The sequence below is a fragment of the Trichosurus vulpecula genome, chromosome 4, assembly GCF_011100635.1.
Source record: "Trichosurus vulpecula isolate mTriVul1 chromosome 4, mTriVul1.pri, whole genome shotgun sequence".
Taxonomy (NCBI): domain Eukaryota; kingdom Metazoa; phylum Chordata; class Mammalia; order Diprotodontia; family Phalangeridae; genus Trichosurus; species Trichosurus vulpecula.
In genome coordinates this window covers 101,142,137-101,165,106 of record NC_050576.1, presented here as the reverse complement: position 1 = coordinate 101,165,106, position 22,970 = coordinate 101,142,137, and the positions used below count along the sequence as shown (strand labels likewise).

General features: G+C 42.4%; 1 protein-coding gene across 1 annotated transcript in view; it reads right to left on the bottom strand.

Moving 5' to 3' along the window:
* The window catches only part of LOC118846802 (maestro heat-like repeat-containing protein family member 7), a 37,703-nt gene that overhangs the window by 10,432 nt on the left and 4,301 nt on the right, over positions 1-22,970 (bottom strand). Inside the window, exons 5-10 of the mRNA XM_036755523.1 lie at positions 15,953-16,057; positions 6,466-6,617; positions 3,514-3,655; positions 2,829-3,004; positions 462-599; positions 261-375 (exon numbers count right to left, since the gene is read on the bottom strand). Coding sequence (XP_036611418.1) covers positions 261-375; positions 462-599; positions 2,829-3,004; positions 3,514-3,655; positions 6,466-6,617; positions 15,953-16,057 — 828 coding nt within the window. The remainder of the gene's footprint in view (positions 1-260; positions 376-461; positions 600-2,828; positions 3,005-3,513; positions 3,656-6,465; positions 6,618-15,952; positions 16,058-22,970) is intronic.

Sequence of the window (22,970 nt, the reverse complement as noted above, 5' to 3'; positions counted from 1 at the left end):
TAACACCTACTTCCCAGGGTTGTTGTATGAATCAGATGTGATGACATATGCAAAATGCTTTACAAACATTAAAGTACCGTATTGTTATTATCATTACTTTCATCATCCTTGGAATAAGGAAAAATCTGGGTGTCCTGGTTGCTTCCTCGCCAGTGCAGTGCCAGCCTGGAATTTCTCTTAAGAGATTTCCACCTTCCCCAGGCCACCCTTCTTCCTGTCTCCAGACCCTCCAGAACAATCCCTTACTGAGTCTCACAGACCTCGGCGAAGACAGCCAAGGCGGTAATGAAACTCCCAACTTCATTCCCGGTGAGGATGTTTAAGATGAGACTAACTATGGGCCGAATGTGCCAGCAACTCCTCATGGTCATGGACCTGTCATGGGAAGCAGAGAACAGCATCCAGGGTCTAAGTCACAAAGGAGGGCAGCCCAAGGTGTTGGCCCCGGAGAGAAGGCTTACTTGGCTATCATGAAGATTCCCTCCAGGTATCCCTCTGGCTCAGCCAGCAACTCCCAGGTCCTGTGATTCTCCATGAAAGACACCTGGTACTCATACCCAGCTGAACAGATCAAGGTCTTCAGAGACTCAATGGTACAGCTGTGAAAATGGCAAAGGTTGGAGAGGTCACCTATCAACTGTTCTTTAGCAAGAATAATCATCCCGTACATCAATAACGTGTTTTACAGTTTTCAAAGTATTTTACGTACATTCATTCATTTAACTTTCTCTCAAAACACCCCAGTAAAATAGACAGACCAAGAGACCTCTTTCATAGACAAGGAAACTGAGACTCAGAAGTTTCTTCCTTGCTCAGTCATCTGTCCTACATGATTATAAATGAGTTAACACATGTAAAGTGCTTTGGAGATCTTAAAACACTACATAAATGTTAGCTATTACTATTATATCTAAATATAGTGATCTGCTATGTCTCTTAGAAGCATAGAATACCGGCACTAGGAAGGGCTGCCGGGACTAGGTGCCTACAGACTCTGTACCAGGTGCTAGGAACAGCCTATGTATTTATGTGGTACTTTGTGCTTTATAGAACACATTGTTGTTTTTCCAAGTAATCGTTTTACAGATGAGGAAACTGAGTCCAAGAGAAGTTATGTGACTTGACCTAGGTCATGGAGTAAACCACTGGCAGAGCTGGGCTAGACCTGAGTGGTCTCCTGACTCCCAGGTCAGTGTGGTTTTACATCATGCTGCTCCCTGGTACAAACTCTATTTCTACAGCTGGATGGTACATGCAGAGGGGTCGGATTCCTGCTGGTGATGAGCTGCAGGTAAAACTCCTGAGTGCAGCCAGAATCAGAATAAAACATAATTAGGAAATGTTTTGCAAAATAAATAAAACTATTCTACAACATAGATAATGGTAATTTGTAGTTTTCTAAATTCCGCATGTGTCTGCAGGGATCCCTTTCTATTTGAGTTTGACGTCACTGGTGTAGTGGGTAGGGCTGTGGGCTCACATTCTATGCTTGTGAATAAGATGGTGAGATGTGAGTCAGATGAGAGTAAAATTAGGCCAACTTGTAATCAATTGAGTGATGAAATTCAAAGCATAGATGACTACTGAGTCAAGGTCAGTCTGGAGAGAAGTCTCCACGGGAGTATGCCAGAGAATCTGTCTTCAGCTCTGTTCTACACAGCGTCATTATTTTTTTAGGGACTTTTTAATTTCTCTCGTTGTATCCTGGGATTCTAGAACAATGCTTGTCACATTTTTTTTGTTCAGTTGTTTTTTTTTTTATTTCCATCTGATGTTTCTTTCTTTTTTTCCTGAGGGGAGAAGGCAGGGCAATTGGGGTTAAGTGCCTTGCCCAAGGTCACACGGCTAGTAAGTGTGTCAAGTGTCTGAGGCCGGGTTTGAACTCAGGTCCTTCTTGACTCCAGGACCAGTGCTCTACTCACTGCGCCACCTAGCTGCCCCTCGGTGTCATTATTAATAATGTGAATGAAGACAGAGATGTCATGCTTGCCAAACTTGTAGATGACACAGAGCAGGGATGGACAGCACATTGGATGTTAGAATAAGACATTAAAAAAAATATGTACAGGTCAGAGTGATTCACTGAATCCAATGATCAACCAATGAACTGGCATTTATTAAGTGCTTGGGCACTGTGTTGTAGGATGTCTACAGAGCTTTATGCTTGGGGTTAAGAAAATCAATCCCATATATACAGGATGGGAGAGGCTTGTCTAGACAACACTTCATGTGAAAAAGGCCTGGGGGTTTCATAGAGTAAAAGCTCACTATGAGTCTATAATGTGATCTTGGACTAGAAGGGTCCAGAACAAGGGAGACAAGAGGCCTGCTATACTCTGCTGCCCTGGTCAGAATATGCTTGGGTTCAGTTCTGGGCACCACATAAGAGGGATATTGAAAAACTAGAGGACATCCAAAAGACAGTGGACTCAATGGTAAACACACTGACAGACAGGACCAAAAAGAATGTGAACTGGAACCAGGGATGCTCAGCTTGTAAAAAAGCAAATTTTAGGAGGGCTGTGATGGCTATTTTCAAGTATTTGAAGGGCTGTGATAGGGAAAAAGGATCAAACGTTTTGTGGTTGGCCCCAAAGGGCAGAACCAATACCTATAGATACATAAGGAAGAACTTTCTAATAACTGGGGTTAATCGGGAAATGGAACCTTGAACAGCTTTCTCCTCCCATCACCGGAGGTCTTTCAATCAGGGTAGATGGCCACTTCTCAGGAATGCTGCAGAGGGGATTCCTGTTAAGGGACGGTTGTGTTTGGTGACTTCCAAGGTCCCTTCTAACTCTGAAATCCTATGATTCTGCAGAGAGTACCTCACAGGGTTCATCCATTCAGGCACCCCTGGCTGCTTGTCGATGGTCTGGCTGCCCGCTTCAAACACGAGGAAGGAGATCAGGGACAGGAGGGCCATGTACAGCCAAGGGTAGAGGGTCTCCACCTCTAACTTTGAACTGGATTGCAAAAGCAGCTCATTGAGAGCCCTGCTGGCCTGAGGGAGCAGAGAGAAATCGGTATTATCACTTTTACTTGGCTTATTCACCTCAAATCCCCAGAGGAGGTCTAGCCCTTAAAAAGCCACTGTAACATACTTCCTCAGTAAAGTTCATAGTTATAATGTGTCAAGACCAAGTTTATCTGAGGTATTGAAGGCCTTCCCTGACTTTTCATTTTCTGCCCTTCAAAGCACTTTCACAGTTACCCTCTCAAGGCCATCCCTCCTTATCCCTGTGGGGAAAACCCAGAGATATTCTGTGTCTTCCTATAGCTTACACATACGGTCTCCTGACTCCCAGCCCAGTACAATCACCATTGGAATGTTAATAAGCCCAACCTAGGTCACTTCCTCCCTCCCAGCATTTTTGCCCCCAGGGATTGTAGACAAAGCAAGGACCACCAAAAGGGACAGGAACCCCATGGAGTTCAGGAGTTCTGCTTCCCAGTCCCCATCCCCACCCCCTTAGCCCAGTCCTACTGGCTTTCCATCAGCAGTCACTGTACCAGCACAGAGTTGATCTCCAAAGATTGCATGGGCTCCTTGGGATCCTGAAAAGATAAAGACTTCAACCTCTTCAGCAGATGATTCAGGATCATAGCATAGCCTCCGGAGGAGGCTGCCAGGATCCTCCACAGCTCTCGATCTCTGTGGAGTTGGAAAGCCCTCATTAGTGAGGCCACCTCAGCCCATTCTTTTGCAGGTTCCACAAAGCATCAGGAGGAAAAAGGTTTTGCCCGGCTCTCTCTCCCCTTGGGAGTCTCACATCCTTTTGTTTTTTCTTTCATCTCATTCCCTTCTTTCTCCTTTTGTCTCACCATCCCTTTTCTTCTTCATTTCAATGCAACAATATCTATTAAGCGCCTACTGTGTAAGCACAACACAGTATCCTTAGTGACTTCCCAGAGGCATACAGTGATACAGTCATGGGGAGGAGGGGAACCAAGGTCTTTCTAACTCAGGAGCCAGCCTTCTACCCACCATGCCATGCTGCCTCTCAGGTGCTAGGGATACAAAGTTTAAAAACTGCCTGCAACAAAGTTACATTCTACTTTCATCCTTTTCCCCTTCTCTTTTCCCTTCTCTCTTTCTTCCTTTTTGTCTCCTTCCCTCATCCCTTCTCTTCATCCTCCTCCCTTCCCTCACTGACTAAAACATGTCTGTTATAAACGTCATATTAAGGACAAAGGATGTGAACGGCAGTTTTCAAAGGAAGAAATCCAAGCTATCAACAGCCATATAGAAATGCTCCAAATGATTAATAACTAGAAGAATGAAGATTGAACAACTCTGAGGTTTTAGCTCACATCCATCAGACTGGGAAAAATGACTAAAAGGGAAAATGATGAATGTTGGAGGCAAATGCTGGAGGAGATGGGAGCATTAATATATCATTGATCCAGCCATTCTGGAAAGCAAGACTACACCCCAAAAGTCACCCAAGTATACATACCCTTTGACCCAGTGAAACAGCTATTCACCCTATATCCCAAAGAGATCAAAGAAAGACAAAAAGGGCCCACAAATACAAAATATTTATAGTAGCTTTTTGTGGTGGCAAAGGACCAGAAACTAAAGGGATGCCTATCGATTGGAGAATAGCTGAACAAACTAGGATATATGAATTCATGCAATACTATTGTGCTATAAGGAATGAAAGGGATGCTTTCAGAGAAACGTGGGAAGATTTGTATTAACTGATATAGAGCAAAGTAAGCAGAACCAGGAGAACAATTTCTATAGTGGCAACAATGTTATAAAGACAAAAAAAATCTGAAAGACTTAAGAACTCTGACCAATGCAACGACCAATTATAACTCCAAAGAACTTATGATAACAAAGAAATGATGGACTCAAGATGGAGAATAAAGTATATACTTTTTGGACATGGCCAAGGTCAGAATTTGTTTTTACTTGACTATGCATATTTGTTCAAAAAATTGCTCAATTAAAGGGGGTAAGGTGGCAAGAAGAGAAAATAAATACTTGTTAGCTGAAAATTAATTACTGTAATTTTTTTAAAAGAACAAATTAAGCAAAATCTGCTTTTAGTCACACACACAGGGAACAGAAACTCAGGGAAATGACCTGCTCAGATTCCCAAGCTTTGGAGTCTAACATAACTTTTGATTCTTGAAGGAGGAGAAGAGAAGCATCCTGAGTGGGAAGAAGATGCCAGAGAGAATTCATCTGACTGACTGATCCATACTAAAGCATAGAGCAGCATTGATGAGTCCCTGTAATTGGTGCTTATCTGTAATAAGATCAGTCCTCCCAAGCACCTTTAAAAAAGTGAATAGACTGTCCTCAAGGCTGCTGAGGTGAGGGAACTGTTCAGGGCAGCATTTTCAGGGACCTAACCCTCAAGAAGCCCTGAATCCCATAACCATCTTTTCCCTGCCCTCTGCCCTTTGCCCCTGAATTCTTGGGAGCAGCAAGCACGGTGATATCCAGAATCCCACCTTGACTGGGAGAAAGTCTGGAGAAACTAGTTAATAAACATTTATTAAGCACCTACTATGCTAAGCACTGGGGATACAAAGAAAGAGAAAAAACAGTCCCAGCCCTCCAGCAGCTCACAATCTAAAAGAGGTGATGATATAGCAAACAACTATGTACAAACAAACTAAATAGATCTTGAATAGATAAATTCATAAATAAAAAATAGAGAGATATTCAATAGAGGGGAGGCACTAGAATTACAAGGGATTGGGAGGGGCTTCCAGTAGATGTGGGATTTAGCTGGAATCTGAAGGAAGCCAGGAGGTAGAGCATTCTAGGAAGGGAGGAAGAACCAGAAAAAATGCCAGGAGTGGTGGGGAGGGGAGTAAGGATAAGTGAATTAGAAAGTTGGAGGGGAAGGAGAGCTATATCTTGAAGGGCTTTGAACAGCAAACAGGATTTGGAAGGGGAGGAGGGGCTTGTATATCAAGACCTTCCCTTTATAGAAATCATGTTAGTGGCTGAAAAGAGGGGGACTGGAATAGGGAGAGACTTGAGTCAGAAAGAACAACCAGCAAGCCATTGCAGCAGTCCAGGCTTGAGGAGATGAGGGCCCATCCCAGGGTGGTGGCAGTATCAGAGGTGAGAAGGGGATGTGTTAGAAACAGGCCTTGGCAATAGATTGGAAATGTAAAAGAGACTGAGGAGTTTAGGATGATCCCCAGGTTGAGAGCCCAGGGCACTGGGAGGATGGTGGAAGTCTGGAAAGGAATGGGGTTTGGGAAGAAAGAGAACAAGTTCAGTTTTGGACCTGTTGCATTTAAGACGTCTACAACACATGCAGTTCTAGATGTGTCATGGGCAGTTGGAGACGGGAGACTGGAGGTGGGCAGAGAGGTTTAGGCTCTAACTAGGAAAGAGAGAAGATATAACAGAGGTCTGAGGGGGGGACAGTCTGCGGGGTGGGGGTGGGGAAGGGGCCCTAAGTTAGTCTGGGGCTGGTGGCACTGACTTACTGTAAATCATCTTGGATGGTTATCAGCATCAGCATGGCCTCATCAGGGTACTTCTGCACCAGTTTCCGAAGAGTCTTCTCAATGACTTCGATGGCATTGGGATCTTTTATGTGGCTCAGATTGCTGTGAATAGTCTTGATCAGTTCTGGCACCTGAATGGACGTGGGAAAGTGTTCCCCCTGGGAACCCCCCACCCCCAGCTCCTCACCGAGGAAGCAGGATCAGATTAATACAAGTCAATAGTAATGGGCCTCAGAAGCATAAAGAGGAATTTTTTTGTGGCTGAAGCAAGTACTATAAATAGAGCCTGGAAAAGCAGCTCTGGTGGAAAAGGGGGAAGGGAAGGCACCACCCAGAAGGGCCAAGAGGTCATAACCTTTTTCGTGTGTCTCAGACCCCTTTGACAGTCTAGTGAAGATTGTGAACCCCTTCTCAAAATTATGTTGATAAACGCACAAAATAAAACACATAGGATTACAAAGGAAATAAAATAATTATATTGAAGTATAGATATCAATTGGGGCAGCTAGATGGCATAGTGCATAGAGTACCGGGCCTGAAGTTAAGAAAACTCTTTCTGGGTTCAAATGTGGCCTCAGACACTTCCTAGCTGTGTGACCCTGGGCAAGTCACTTAACCCTGTTTGCCTCAGTTTCCTCATCTGTAAAATGAGCTGGAGAAGGAAATGACAAACCACTCCAGTATCTCTGCCAAGCAAACCCCAAATGGGATCGTTAAGAGTCAGACATGACTGAAAATGATCGAATAACAATAGATATAAAAATATTTTTTAAAAAACCAATTCATGAAGCCCAGGTTAAGAACCCCTGTTGTAGGGGAATAGAGAGACCTTGGGACACCACAAGGCTGAGAATATGAAAGGTGTGGCCCCCCTCACCCCATACCCAATCAAATATTTAACAATCTCCTCTTTTGTGCTGTGCACTGAGGATACAAAGAATGAAACAATTCCTACTTGAAAGGAGTATACATTTTAAGGGGGAAGACAAGGACATACATGCAGCTCAAGTAAGAGGTGAACAAATACAGACTTGTACAAAAGCTGGTGCCTGAGCTGCCACTTAAAGGAAGAGAGGGACACTGAGAGGTGGGTAAGGAGGGGACAGCAGGTCAGGGATGGGGAAGGCCCTGCACAGATTCTGTCCCTCCTCATGTCTGGCTGGGTCACAGAATGCAGGAGGGGAGTAAAACCCAAAGAACTGAGGTGCTGAGGCCAGGACGTTTTATCCCAGAAGCAAAAGGAAGCCACTGGAGTAGGGAAGTCACAAGGGCAGCAAAGTGCAGCACACACTGGAGCGGGCAGAGACTTGAGTCGGGCAGAGCAAGTGGGAGGCTGATGCGATCCTCTGGCCCAGAGGTGTCAAACATGCAGCCCACCAGCAACACTCCCAGGTGCACCCAAGCCAGATTAAATTGTAGTTGGGAAATATATCCTGGGGGTGGGAAGGAGCCTGCTTCCTTCTTCAGAAGAATATAATCATTTATCAGTGGGCCATTTAAATGTTCCACTCTGAAGCACCTCTCCACTCTAGAGCAAAGCCTTTGGCACCCCACCTTAATTAGAGTTATTTCCATTACACCACAGCCACTCTCTCACCCAACCCCACAAGCCCACTGTGACTTGCTCAGTTTCCACACTGGGCCAGTTTAACCCTTCATTAGAGAGCCTGATGATCTCTTGCTGGGGGGCAGGGAGTAAAGGGAGGCTACCATATTGCTTCCAGACTTCATGTGGACACCTGATCAATATTAGCCCTACTGTAGCTTAGAACTCCTAAGTTCCAGTGATCTGCCAGTCTCGGCCTTCCCTATTAGCACACCAAAAAAAATGTTTTAAACCGAGTTCATTGATCCTAAGATTAAGAAACTGCCTTAAGGACACCCTAGGCCCAAAGTCTCTTAATTCCCCTACCTTGCTGAGGTCAGGAAGAGGTTCACCTATTATTGTCTCCAACATCTCAACAGGTGCCCAAGTGTTATATCTGCTACCAGTGGTCATGGCCTTCACACACAATGTAAAAATAGTTGTCCTCTCATCCGGGTTCAGAAATGCCTTGAAGAACTAAAGGAAGAACAGCATCAGGTGTTCCCTGGGACAAGATCCCTTCCTCCCTCCATGCCTCCCAAATAGGAACAAAGGTCTAGACCAAAACCACAACTGATTTATCCTCATGTAGCTTGTTATACAGAAGACAAAGATTCAGACGGCAACAAATGCAAGGCCCAAACTCAAGTTATAATAGACTCTGTTCTCTAGGTTAAAAAGACAGATTATTCAAAATAGAAAATGATCCAAAAGGGATTTCTATTTCAGCTTCAGTATGCATTTCAGATTACCAGCCAATTGAATACAAGTACCTGTATGTTTGGGAGAATTGTTACCATTTCAGTACAAATTAAGGAGCCACAAAAGAAGGGGGAAAGTTTCTTGGTTCCCTCCTTTGTGCCTCTTCTCTCCATTCATCTCTGGCCACAGTCCTTTACAAAATGCATATTAGGAGTTTAAAGAAAAAAATATTTAATGCAGGCATGAATGAGATGAAAGATATGTTATGACCGAAATAAAACAGAATGATATCTATGGATAGAGTTAGAGGAGTTAATCGTATCTCCAGTTAAGGAATTCCTCCCATGGCTAAAACCCCAACCCAGGAACAACTTCGGGAGTGAGCCTCCCAGCTGATCATGAGGCTTTAGGTTTTATGGATGGGACTTGAGATCAAGATATGGTTCATAATCTATTCTAACCTCTCCCCCAACCCCCCCACCAAATAGCATCCCAAGTCCAGGCAGTGTCAGGAGAGGCAGGATTACCATAACAATATACTGTAGGCTGGTGGCCCAATCTGCTTGGAAATTCTTCTGCAAGTTTTTTAGGAGTTTGCGCCGTTCTTCCTCACTCTTCAGAACCGATTCTAGGATCCACAAAGCCGTCATTAAGGAGCACAGCATTCCTCCATTGGAAGGAGAGAGAAAAGCAGGCCTCCTTTCCCACCTCCTTCCCTACTCCCATTTCTTTCCCAACCTCAAACTGATATCAAGGCTGGACACCTTCTGTCCAATAGAGTGGGCAAATTCCCATGAAACTAGGCCACTAGGAAAAGACTATAAGAAGCAATGTGGCACATCTCTGCCTTCTTATCTCTCTAGGCCTTAATTTCTTCATCTGTAAAATGAAAGTGAGGCAGGGAAGGCAACATACACTTATATATGTGATATACTTTCGAGTTTAATCTGCATTACTTAATTTTCTCCATTATTTTCTTAAGTCCAGATAATAAATAAAAAATAAAATAAACCAAGCCCTGCTTTGTAGCTTGCTACCCAAGGTATACACGCTCACAGTGAAAATTTAACAATTGGTTCATGAGCTGGTCTGAGCCAGCTCTGACATACCATAGCTTCCAGCTCTGAATCAATCATCTTATGGTTCTATAAATTAATCAGTGTTGCCAGGGGTCAGTTTATTAGAGTTTATTAGAAGCTGCTACTCATCCAACACTGAGGAAGTATGGACCATTAATAAATGAATGTGTAACCCAAGTATTTTTTTTTTTTAGTTTTTTTTTTTTTGTTGTTTTTGGCAGGGCAATTGGGGTTAAGTGACTTGCCCAAGGTCACACAGCTAGTACGTGTGTCAAGTGTCTGAGGCCGGATTTGAACTCAGGTTCTCCTGACTCCAGGGCCAGTGCTCTATTCACTGCGCCATCTAGCTGCCCCATCCCAAGTATTTTTGAGACAGGGAGAAAATAGGGGTCAAATTTCCTTCCTTAGGTTCCTTAGGAACAGAACTTCCTGGATTGTGATTCCAAGAATAAACAACCGGGCTCCTGTGGGAGGCTGCTGAGGTAAGATGCTGGTGTGGCAGAGTTGGAGAGGAGGATATAGGGACGGCATGACGGTACGCTGTGGCTTATGGTTGGGGAGATAGAGATGCTCCTGCAAGCACTTTTCATGGAGTCTGACAGTGGGGTAAAGATGCAATAAGATTTAAATTGTAAGGTCCTGGGGGGCAAGGACAGTCTTTTGCCTCTTTTTGTATCCCCAGCACTTTGTACAGTGCCTGGCACATGGTAGGCATTTAATAAAAGGCCTTTATTGATGGATTGAGAACTCTCCCTATTTGCTACTCTGCTTCTTTAAACCCACTGAGCCATGGTATGGCTAGAATAGACTAGATCTGAGATCAGCAAAGGGACAGTGAAGGTTTTATTGTCCTTCCCTCTTCTGCCTGCAACCAACAGATATTTCCTCCATGATTTATCCATTTCTTTGAGCTATTGGTAATTTCTGGGTTTTGTGGTAACTTAAAAGCTATTGTACCCTGGACATAAAATAATGAGCAGCCATAACTGCTATGCATATCATGTCTTAATTTGTGATCAGAGGCCTAGCAATGGAACAGGTGAATGGCTGGTGTTAGTGCAGAGAAAAGGACAAAGATCAGACCCTTCTACCTAAGACAGCTAGGATTTTCAATCCTAGTTTGGGGTTCTGGGCTATGGTAGTGAAATCTATTGCTTTTACTATTAGTAACTTTCGATAAACTTCCCCCAAAACATAATTTAAACAGGACTCAGGACTTCTTCGAGGAGCCTGACATCTGGTGGGCAGGGGTAAGAGGAATGGGCATGTGTGAGATATGTTGTCCTCCCTCTTGTTTTCTCCTCCAGCATGCCCAGTGGATCAAAGATGGTGATTAGAGAGTGATTCTGCACAGTGGGAAGAGAAAGGTATGGTCTAGAAAGAGTCTCCATGCCCCCTAGAGGAGGTACCCTTGCCAGACAGCACTACTTGCTGATTACAAATGAAGAAACATTCAGTGCTTACTATGTGCCAAACATTTGGCTAAAGCGCTGAGAATACAAATACAAAAGCAAGATGGGCTCTAATCTCAAGAAGCTTACATTCAAACAGGGCAGACAATATAAGAGTGAATGGCAGGAAATGAAGTTTTGGTCTAGAAAGGTAAAGAGATGGTGAATGGAACAATAATGAAATCTATTGGCATGCCCTTTCCAGAGCAATAGTAATGAAAGGAGAAGAAGGCAAGTGGGGGGTAGGGATGGGACGTTCCTCATGTAAACAAGCAGGTCAGAAAGCCCTCGGAGGGTAGCCACCCATACCAGATGGTACAGTTAATGACACATCATACTAACAGCTCTCGTTTCTATGACATTTCAACGGTTACAGAATACTCTCCCTATAACACCTCCATGAGATGATGCAAATGTCATCCTCTTCTTTCTAGTCATCTCCTTTCCATGATCCTACCACACGCCACCTCCAACCTGGTCCCCAGCTCCAAATCATGGGGTTCTGAGACCATGACTGGAAAGAGTTCACTATATTTAGTTGGCCCCAGGCCCACCATCCTGCCTTCTAGTCAGGATCCTGACATGTGCTTATACCACCCCCAGGCTCCCACCTGTTTCCTCTGAGAACAGAAAATGGATACCACCATTCCAGGGAAGGTGCATCCATCCACTGTACTACGATTCCACTCACCATCCTAGGGACTAAAACTAAAACATCCTAGGGACCACCACTCCATTGGCTTCCCCTATTAGAATGGAAGCTTCTTGGAGGGCAGGGATTCTCGTCTTTCACATCTGTATCACCAGTGTTTTACACAGTTGCTGGCACATAGCAAGTTAATAAATGTTTTTTATCCATTCATTCCTTTACTATTTCATTTATTCATTCATTCATTTTACAGATAAGGAAACTGTAGATCAGAGAAGTTAAGAGACTATTTGACTACAGTCACACAATAAGCAGAAGTCAAAGACTGGCTGTGAATTTTGGAGTCTTCACCAAGACTGGTGCTCTTTCTGCTATAACATACTGTCTCACTTAAAGAGTGCACCTCATAACTATTTTTACATTTCAGTTTTCATATTAATACTTATGTTCATTTGGTGTTTGTCCTGGTGTTTTTCAAAGGGCAGTCTGGGTACTAAGTATTTCTCTTGAGATATATTTCCCCCAGATCTTAGGACTGTTGTGGTGGGTGGGAAGGATGGAATGAAGTGGGGGTGGGGTAATTAGTACTGACATTTGCTAATGAGTACAGCTACTAATTGTTCTGCTCTCCCCGCTAGGAATCCATGAAACTTGGGGTACAGGGTGTGACAGTAGCATCCTGCTCGGAAAGTCACTGGTTCCATTTCAGGATTGACTGGAAGCTGATGAGCCCCTGTCACTTCCCAGCCTTATCATATATCCCTCACCTTTGCACAGTCCACGGTCCAGCCAAACTGGTCTTCTTTCTGGTCCTCCCCCATGACTCCCCACCTCCTTTCTCCAGGCCTTTTCACGGGCTGTCCCTGATGTCTGGAATGAGCTCCCTCCTCATCTCTGCCTCTGGATCCTAATCTTCTTCCCAGTCTTCAGTTTCCTCACCTGTAAACTGAGGCTGAACTACAGGCTGAACTGACTCCAGCACACCCCTAGATCCTAGGCGAGGGGAGGGGAAGGGAGGGGAGGGGAGGGGAGGGGAGGGGAGGGGAGAGGGAGAGGGAGAGGGAGAGGGAGAGGGAGAGGAGATGGAGAGGAGTGAAAAAACCTGCAGAAAACTTCATATTTATTGGATAAGAAGACTGACAAAAAGCTGAAGAAAACATCATAGCTACTGGATAAGAATGCTAATTGAGGATACCTGTAAGGTTCTGAAGGGGGAAAGCATTGCAATTACAGGTACCTCTAGATCAAGGTTTCTTAACCATTTTTCCTGTCATGGACCTTTTTGGTGAAGCCCATGGGTCCCTTCTCAGAATATTTTTTGCCTACATTTATAATTGAAGGAAATGATAAATTTCAATTGAAGTTCAGTTGCTTTTAAGTCATGTCCACCTCTTCATAACCCCGTTTAGGATTTTCTTGGCAGTGGTTTAAAGTGATTTGCCATTTCCTTCTCCAGTTCATTTTACAGATGAGGAAAATGGGGCAAACAGGATTAAGTGACTTGCCCAGAGTCACACAGCTAGGCAATATCTGAGGCCAGATTTGAACATGGGAAGATGAATTCCTGACTTCAGGCTTGGCACTCTATCTACTGTGCCACCTAGCTGCCCTGTAGCAAAAATAAAGATGTCTTTTTTTCCATTTAAGTTCACAGATACCCTGAAATTAATCCTATGTTAAGACTCCTCGCTCTAGATGGAGATCTGAATTTCAGGTGAATCTGAAGATAGCACCTAAGCTGAGGACTACAGCTGAGGCTCAGAAAGAGCCAGTCGATGGGGAAGTCTGAAGGAGCTATGTTGCGTCTTAACCAACAGGCAAGGAGCTTTATTAACTACACCATCTCTCAATGGATGGTGGAGCTGGCTCAGAGCTATACATAACCATAGCAACTACAGTAAGCATATGGTTTAGCAATATATACATGACCTTTACAAAACATCCAGGGTTGACTAACAATTAGAATGAGGAGCAATGCCTCACAGGGAGCAGGTTCAAGAAAAACGAGAAGGAACATCAATAGAAGACATCGACAGCTTGGCAGTAGCAGAGTCATGATTTGTTTTTCTTTGCATTTTCTGGTTAATGAATGTTCTCTGTATGTGTATGCCCAGATGTAGATGCCCATGTACTTCCCATGTGTGGATAATAATGCTGCTCTATTCCCACTGAATGTCTCTATATTTAATGGAAGTGAATTTAAGGTTTGTGGAAAGATGAAAATGCTCTGTGGTTATGTAATTTCCCTTTCTATTTAGTTAAAATAACTTTGTGATGAACTATATGTGTCATCAGTGAAGGTTTAGGAGAGGTTTGGAAAAGATTCTGACTCAAAAGCAGAACCTGGAATAACTGAGGATCCCAGATTGAGGGGAGCCACAAGATATAGAGTATTAATATAATAATAATAATATCAAAATACTTTGGCCTATGAGTCAACGAACCTGAGTTCTGGTCCTGGTTCTGCCCCTAACTAGCTAGCCATTTGATGTCGAACAAACCATTTAAATTTATCAGTAAAATGTGGGGGATGAGGTCAGTGATGTCTCAAATATCTTTGATTTTATTCTGCTTTTAATCTATAAGGTACTCTTTGGGAATATGACTCAGGGATTTTGGTCTGTATGGTGCCTATGACTATAGTTAGGTAGTCACCCTGGTATGTGACACTATGGAAGCATATTCTTAAAACTTTCTTTTCAGTTCAACTAAAAATATTAAGGAATAATGTCTTATCCAGTCTAAAGTCCTTTCCAGACTTTTCCCTTTAGGAAAGTATGTACAGGGTTAAGAATGAAAGACCCCAGAAAATAGAATAAGGGTAGTAATTAAATTTAGGAGAAATATCACATGTCCAGTTTTTGCATTTTCCCTTCCAACTAAAGGATGAGGGTACTAACCCACTGACCCATTTAAGGGCAGCTCCTCTTTCCCCATTTCCTGAAGGGATTAAGGGATTGATCAGAGGCTGTCCTTTTAATTACTTCAAGTTACCTGTAACCAGCAGAGGATGAGCCTTTGAGGGCAATGGTCAAAAAGAAATAAGTGATTTTTAGGAGGATGGTTTTCCAGTGGTGTTCCCAAATGATTAAATGACTATTTTCCATCAGATGAAGTAGGGTGTGAAATCAAAACTGTATTTTATAATTTTATGACATTTTCCTTGTTCAAAATTCCTATAAACGGTTACCTTAAGTTATCTTGGGGGGAGATGCATCTGAGGGTATGAGAGAGGGGTAAGATTGTATCATATTAAACATTTCTCTCTCTCTAAAATTGAAGACCTTGGATTTTGAATAATACTAAATTAATAAAAATTGTTTCTGGCAGAATTGTCCCTAAACACAGAGTATAATATTAACATTTTTTCTTCAACACTTACGCCTCTGGTTCACAAAGAATTTGAAGCAGTAATGAAGTGCCGCTGAGGCCTGTGCGCTGACTTCATAGTGACTGTCCATACATAAGAGGCCCAAGATGCCCATCAAGTTCCCACCAATGCTGAATTTTTCCAGGTGCTTTGTAAAAGATTGGGAACCATTTACCTCTCCAAACCCTGGAGTTAGCTTCTTTCCACCCATGATAATTTTACTTCTTTCTTCCTCATCTCTCAGGAGTTAATAGTCTAAGGCCTTTGGTCACCATGGGCCAAGTTTTTCTCAAAAACCTCATGTTCACCCCACCTTTATAAAAGCAAGGGAATTCTCTCCAGCTTCTCAATGGGGAAATTGGGACACAGAAAAGGTTGAAAATACTGGGCCAATCCTCCCCCTATCCCCAATCATAGATGTGTCCAGAAAATCAGACCCCACCACAGAGAAAAACAAAGAAAGGAGCAGTGCAGGGAACTTCTAAGATTTATGGACACCCACCCTCTTGCTCCTCTATCTAGCCCCTAGGAAGCTTAAGTGGAGCATATGGCTAAGGAGCCATCCCAGTGCCATGTACAGAGAGCACAGAAGAAGATAATACCATGAACCAGAATCCCTGGGACACTCACTCTTAGTACAGGGAAGCTGCTAATGAATCTTAGTTGTCGAGAAAGAGTTCTCAAAGCCCGGACTTTCTCAAAGATCTTATCGGACAAGATCCAGGGCATGATGATCTAGAAAGAGAATTGAGGATACATGGGAATCACCACCTGCTTGAAGACACAACAGCCCTTGCCTAGAGGCCAAGCTAGGGGTGAGGATTGTCTCCAGCTTACTAGGCATGGGGTTCAAAGGAAGGATTTTTTTTTAATTTTTCAATCTATCACTTTCTTAATTACCTCTAAGAAAGAATTATCCCAAAGAGTATTTGGGCATTTGCCCAACAACCTATGGAATAGCCCATATTTTTCTTAAGATAATGGTATCTTCCAAAGATAGAGCTGAGCAGAGTAGAGGGCCTAATCCACGGACTCCTTAACTGCCAGTATTACAGTAATCAGCCATTCCACTTAGCTAATGTCAATGCCCCAAACCCCACCTCCTCAAAGGCTCCACCTGCTAGATTTGTCAAGTTGTCTAGGCAGTTTTCAACATCCCTCCCCTCAACATACCCATTGTTTCTATCACTCTCCCTTTGTCCCTGTGTTAAAAACCCTACAGAGGCAGTGTGGTGCAATCTTGCTTGAGGAATAAAGCCATACTTGGAATCATAGTACATAAGTTCTAAGACTGGCGCTGCCATTTACTACCTATGTGGCACTGGGCAAGTCACTCACCTCAGCTGAAAAATGAAGGGTCTCATTAGATGACACCAGATCTAAAGCTCTATGTCTCTAAACTATATGATGGACTCTATGACAAGCTCACAGACACCAAAGACCCCCAGGCTACTCTGATGCAGGCTGAAGAAGTTTCTTCATGAACAACATTCATTTTGATGCATAAGCACTATGTAAGAAGAATGCCTCTTTATATTCTAGTTCTTTTCAAAGGAGTTAAAGATGCTATATGAATATATGGTATTATTACTTCAGTACTTCAAGGAATTCACCGTCACATACATGGGATCAGTGGTGTACATCACAGCTCATCCATGCCTTCTCATCTTGTGCTCTTCGTGTCCCTGTCCTCACATTGTTGTTGTTTGTCCTTCATTTTCGAAGAGGACCATGGCATCAGGGAAATGATGACATGACTTGCAGTTGACTTGGATTTGATTGAGGGAGGGCTGTGCAAGGTCACCAGCCTCACTTTCTCCTCCAGAGCCATCTGGGTCCAGTGGCCAGATATTCATCAAGATGACTGGAGATGGCCCAGGATGGAGCAATGGGGAACCCTGGCCCTTTTAGGCCGAGGCCTTTTCATGTACTCACTGGTGACCTATCTATAATCCATGACTCACAGCCCATCACGTGGGATTCTCCTCTTGGCAGAGATCAATTACTTGGTGCCCCATGCTTTATGTGAGGAGAGCATCGTTAAGATCTTAGGAAGAAGGGAGACCCATAGACTTTTTCCTTCTTGAGGGATCTGAAGAGTGTAACTATGTCTCCTCTCTTAAACCTACTAGCCAGAAGATCAGACTCTCTCCAACTCCATCGCTTAGCACAGAGCACTAAGTAATCAATCTCCACCAATAACGAGGGTCCTATGCAAATGGACTTCAAGCCATGGGTTATATATCAAATCACTGGACTCTTAGGTCTTTTGACATTAGGTAGGTACCAGTTTATCACTAAGACTAACCATCTGTTATCCCTCACTTTCATCATACATGACTAGCCCACCTACTGGTCTGATCATACATGTCCCTGGATGATATTCCAAATCCCACTTCTTTGATGCATGTCACTATTGGTAATATGCTACAGTGTACTTGTGGTAGGTACTCCATGATTTTCAGTCTTATAGTATCACCAGAAAAACATTAGTGTTAAAAGAATGGGTTTTTTGTATCAGGGAACAGCTTGGAATTGTTGAAAACGCTAAGAAATGTACTAAATACAATCTAGTTCTCTCTCTTTCTCCCATTCAATTCTGGGCTTAGTTCGGTATCTGTTTGTAGTTACTGTCCTATGTACATATATGTACATGTATGTGTGTGTGTATATATGTGTGTATACACATATATACATACATATATATATATATTTTGGGCATTAGGCATTCTTCATCCATTTAAGAAATTAGAGGCCATTTGTCATGTATTCTCTCTTCTCTTCTACTCACATCTCAAAATCTGTTGATATCATCACTCTTCTCTTCTTCTTTATTCCACTCTCTGATGGAGAGGTGGCCTTTCTCCTCACCAAAGTCCTGACCTCCAATTTTTAAAAATTATTTTAAATGTAATTTTGTTTCTTTTACTGAGCAAAAATTTATTCTCTCTCTCCCACTTCCATTTCAAAAAGAAAAAGGAAAAAACCTTTGTAACAAATATGCAGTCGAGAAAAACAAATATTCACATTAGATATGTCCAAAAACGTATGTCTCATTCTGCATGTGGAGTCCTTCAGGACTCTATCAGGATATAGATAGAATGTTTCATCATCAGTTCTCTAGAACCACTATTGGTCAATACTCAACTCCTCTACTTGTACCCTTTATCCCATTCCCTCTCATCTCCTCTAGCAACTTACCCCCCAAATCATCCCCTCTCTTTATGTCTAGAATCTCCAATTTCTCCTTATTGTTTGATTCACTCCCTGATTGTATTAACTGCAGAGATATCTTACAGGTAAAGGGTCTTAAAATTCTTGCAGTCTCCTAGGTTCTCAACCTCAGAGTTGATACTTCTTTTTTTTTCTTTTTTTTAAATTTAATTTATTTAATATATTTAGTTTTCAGCATTGATTTTCACAAGAGTTTGAATTACAAATTTTCTCCCCATTTCTACCCTCCCGCCCCCTCCAAGATGGTGTATATTCTGGTTGCACCATTCCCCAGTCAGCCTTCCCATCTGTCACCCCACTCCCCTCCCATCCCCCTTTCCCTTCTTCTCTTGTAGGGCATGATAAATTTCTATGCCCCATTTCCTGTGTATCTTATTTCCTAGTTGCATGTAAAAACTTTTTTCTTTGTTGTTGTTTTTGAACATCTACTTTTAAAACTTTGAGTTCCAAATTCTCTCCCTTCTTCCCTCCCCGCCCACCCTCCCTAAGAAGGCAAGCAATTCAACATAGGCCACATGTGTATCATTATGTAAAACCCTTCCACTATACTCATGTTGTGAAAGATTAACTATGTTTTGCTCCTTCCTAACCTATCCCCCTTTATTGAATTCTCTCCTTTGACCCTGTCCCTTTTGAAAGTGTTTGTTTTTGATTACCTCCTCCCCCTGTCTGCCCTCCCTTCTATCATTCCCCCTTTTTTATCTTCTTCCTCCTTCTTTTCTGTGGGGTAAGATACCCAATTCAGTGTGTATGGTATTCCCTCCTCAGGACAAATCCAATGAGAGCAAGATTTACTCCTTCCTCCTCACCTGCCCTCTCTTCCCTTCCTAGAGAACTGCTTTTTCTTGCCACTTTTATGTGAGATAATTTACCCCATTCTATCTCTCCCCTTCTCCCTCTCTCAATATATTCCTCTCTTATCCCTTAATTTGATTTTATTTTTTTAGATATTGTCCCTTCATATTCAACTCACCCTGTGCCCTCTGTGTGTGTATGTGTGTGTGTGTGTGTACATATATATATATATATATATATATATACACATACACACACATATATATACACACACCTACATGTATACATACATAGACACACACATATGTATATATATATATATGTATACACATATGTACATGCATATTCCTTTCAGCTACTATGATATTGAGGTCTCATGAATCATACAGATCATCTTTCCATGTAGCAATGTAAACAAAACAGTTCAACTTTAGTAAGTCCCTTATGATTTCTCTTTCTTGTTTACCTTTTCATGCTTCTCTTGATTCTTGTGTTTGAAAGTCAAAATTTCTATTCAGCTCTGGTCCGAGAAAGCTTGAAAGTCCTCTATTTTATTGAAAATCCATATTTTGCCTTGAAGCATGATATTCAGTTTTGCTGGGTAGGTGATTCTTGGTTTTAATCCTAGCTCCATTGACCTCCGGAATATTGTATTCCAAGCCCTTTGGTCCCTTAATGTGGAAGCTGCCAGATCCTGTGTTATCCTGATTGTTTTTCCACAATACTCAAATTGTTTCTTTCTGGCTGCTTGCAATATTTTCTCCTTGACCTGGGAGCTCTGGAATTTGGCGACAATGTTCCTAGGAGTCTTCTTTTTGGGATCTATTTGAGGAGGCGATCGGTAGATTCAATTTCTATTTTATCCTCTGGCTCTAGAATATCAGGGCAATTCTCCTTGATAATTTCTTAAAAGATGATATCTAGACTCTTTTTTTGATCATGGCTTTCAGGTAGTCCAATAATTTTAAAATTATCTCTACTGTATCTATTTTCCAGGTCAGTGGTTTTTCCAATGAGATATTTCACATTGTCTTCCACTTTTTCATTCCTTTGGTTCTGTTTTATAATATCTTGATTTCTCATCAAGTCACTAGCTTCCACTTGTTCCAATCTAATTTTTAAGGTAGTATTTTCTTCAGTGGTCTTTTGGACCTCCTTTTCCATTTGGCTAATTCTGCCTTTCAAGGCATTCTTCTCCTCATTGGCTTTTTGGAGCTCTTTTGCCATTTGAGTTAGTCTATTTTTAAAGTTTTCTTCAATTATTAATTATTTAAACAATTAATTAAATTGTTTTCTTCAATATTTTTTTCAGTATTTTTTTGGGTCTCCTTTAGCAAGTCATTGACTTGTTTTTCATGGTTTTCTCGCATCATTCTCATTTCTCTTCCCAATTTTTCCTCTACTTCTCTAACTTGCTTTTCCAAATCCTTTTTGAGCTCTTCCATGGCCTGAGACCAGTTCATGTTTTTCTTGGAGGCTTTTGTTGTAGGCTCTTTGACTTTGCTGACTTCTTTAGGCTGTATGTTTTGGTCTTCTTTGTCACCAAAGAAAGATTCCAAAGTCTGAGACTGAATCTGAGTCCATTTTCGCTGCCTGGCCATGTTCCCAGCCAACTTACTTGACCCTTGAGTTTTTCATCGGGGTATGACTGCTTGTAGAGCAAAGAGTACTTTGTTCCAAGCTTGAGGGGATGTGCTGTTGATTTCAGAGCTATTTCTATATAGCCAGCTCTGCCACACCAGCACTCCTCCTTCCTCAAGAACCACCAACCCGGACCTGACACAAATCTTAAGCAGGCTCTGCACTCCTGCTCTGATCCGTCACTTAATTCCTCCCACCAGATGGGCCTGGGGCCGGAAGTAACTGCAGCTGTAGTTCTGTAGCTGCACCTCCCCCGCTGCCCCTGGGGCAATGGCCGAACTGGGAACTCTGTCCCCCGCAGCTTTTCCCACTAACCTCCTCTGTTGTCTTAGGTGTTTGTGGGTTAAGAAGTCTGGTAACTGCCACAGCTCACTGATTCAGGGCGCTAGGGCCTGTTCCAGCCTGCTGCTGGTCTGGTTGGTCCTGCCGAGCCCACGCTGAGCTCCACTCCCCTCTGCTCCTTGCGTGATAGACCTCATCCAGCGACCACCCAGGCTGTCCTGGGCTAGATCCCTGCTTCCCTCTGCTATTTTGTGCGTTCTGCAGTTCTAGAATTTTTTCAGAGCCATTTTTTATAGTTTTTTGGAGGGACCTGGCAGAGAGCTCACGCAAGTCCCTGCTTTTCAGCCGCCATCTTGGCTCCGCCCCCGGCGGTCCAGAGTTGATACTTCATAAGACCTTATTATCATCAACTTCTCAATCTCTGTCATCCTACACATCCAGTCAGTTTCAAATGTCTATTCTACATCCACAAGATCTCTTACAATCCATCCAGGAGTGTGCTGGAACTAACCAGTTTTTGACAGACAATTGTTAAAATTTCAGTATGAGCATTTATAACTCAGAAATCAGCAATGGCTACAAATCAGGGCTTGATTTATTGTTTTGTTAATTGTCTAGATTTAAGCAAGTGCTAATAGTATATGATCAATTTAAAAATGTGTATGTATCTTTTGTTTTTTGAGAGCCTGGTAGTTAAACATTGATCAGCACACCCCTGTATTGTGCTACAAACATTGCTTAAGCTCAGGAAGAGTGCAGTAGAAGGTTCAGGTTCTGGTTCATCACCAGACTGAAATCCTGATGGCTATAGGCTAGCAACAACAACAGATATGTATATGGTGTTTTAGGGTTTGTAACATACTTTAAATCCATTATCTCTCTTGGGGCTCACAAAACCCCAGTATCCATACCATTCTCTCCACTCACACTACCACCACCATACTTCAGGCCCTTGTCACCTCTCTCCCAGACTGTTTAGTTTACTAATTCATCTCCCCAAATCAAGTCTCACTCCTCCCTAATCAATCCTCCACACAGCTGACAAAAATGACATTTCTAAATGTCAGACAAGGTCTGACCTTGTCATTTACCTAAACTCTAGTAAACTCTAATAGATCTCAATTACCTCTAAGATTAAATACAAACTTGTCTATTTGGCATTTAAAGTCCTTTATAACCTGGCTCCAATCTGCCCTTCCAGGCTTTTTATATATATTAGTCCTTTCCATGCAGTCTAATCTGCCAACGTTATCTTGGTGAGTATTTCGCTTGACTTTTATGTTTTTTTATGAGACATAGTATTAGCTAACAGCAGGTTTGGGGCCCTTTGGACCTCCTTGTTGTGATGAAAACTTCATATCAGATAAACTTCAACCCCAAATAGTGAAAATCAAAGTTATTGTCTTTATCTTTAGCCATTTTCAGCACCAAAAGCCTTTTCAAAAAATAAATTAAGTTGGAGCTATTTTAAGTAGTATTGATTTTGACCTCTGCTCTAACTAGTCAATGGTTAAACTAAAACACGAACAGTAATTAATGCTTTTTGACTGATTGATTCAGAAATTATTCCCTTGTCTAAAATCAGTTTTCCTGTCTGAGATGTTATCAGTTTAATGGCTTCTGTTATTCAGTGCTCACCATGTCCAGAGCCTGTGAAGACTCTGCATAATGAAAGAATTCATGATGTAAAGCATAA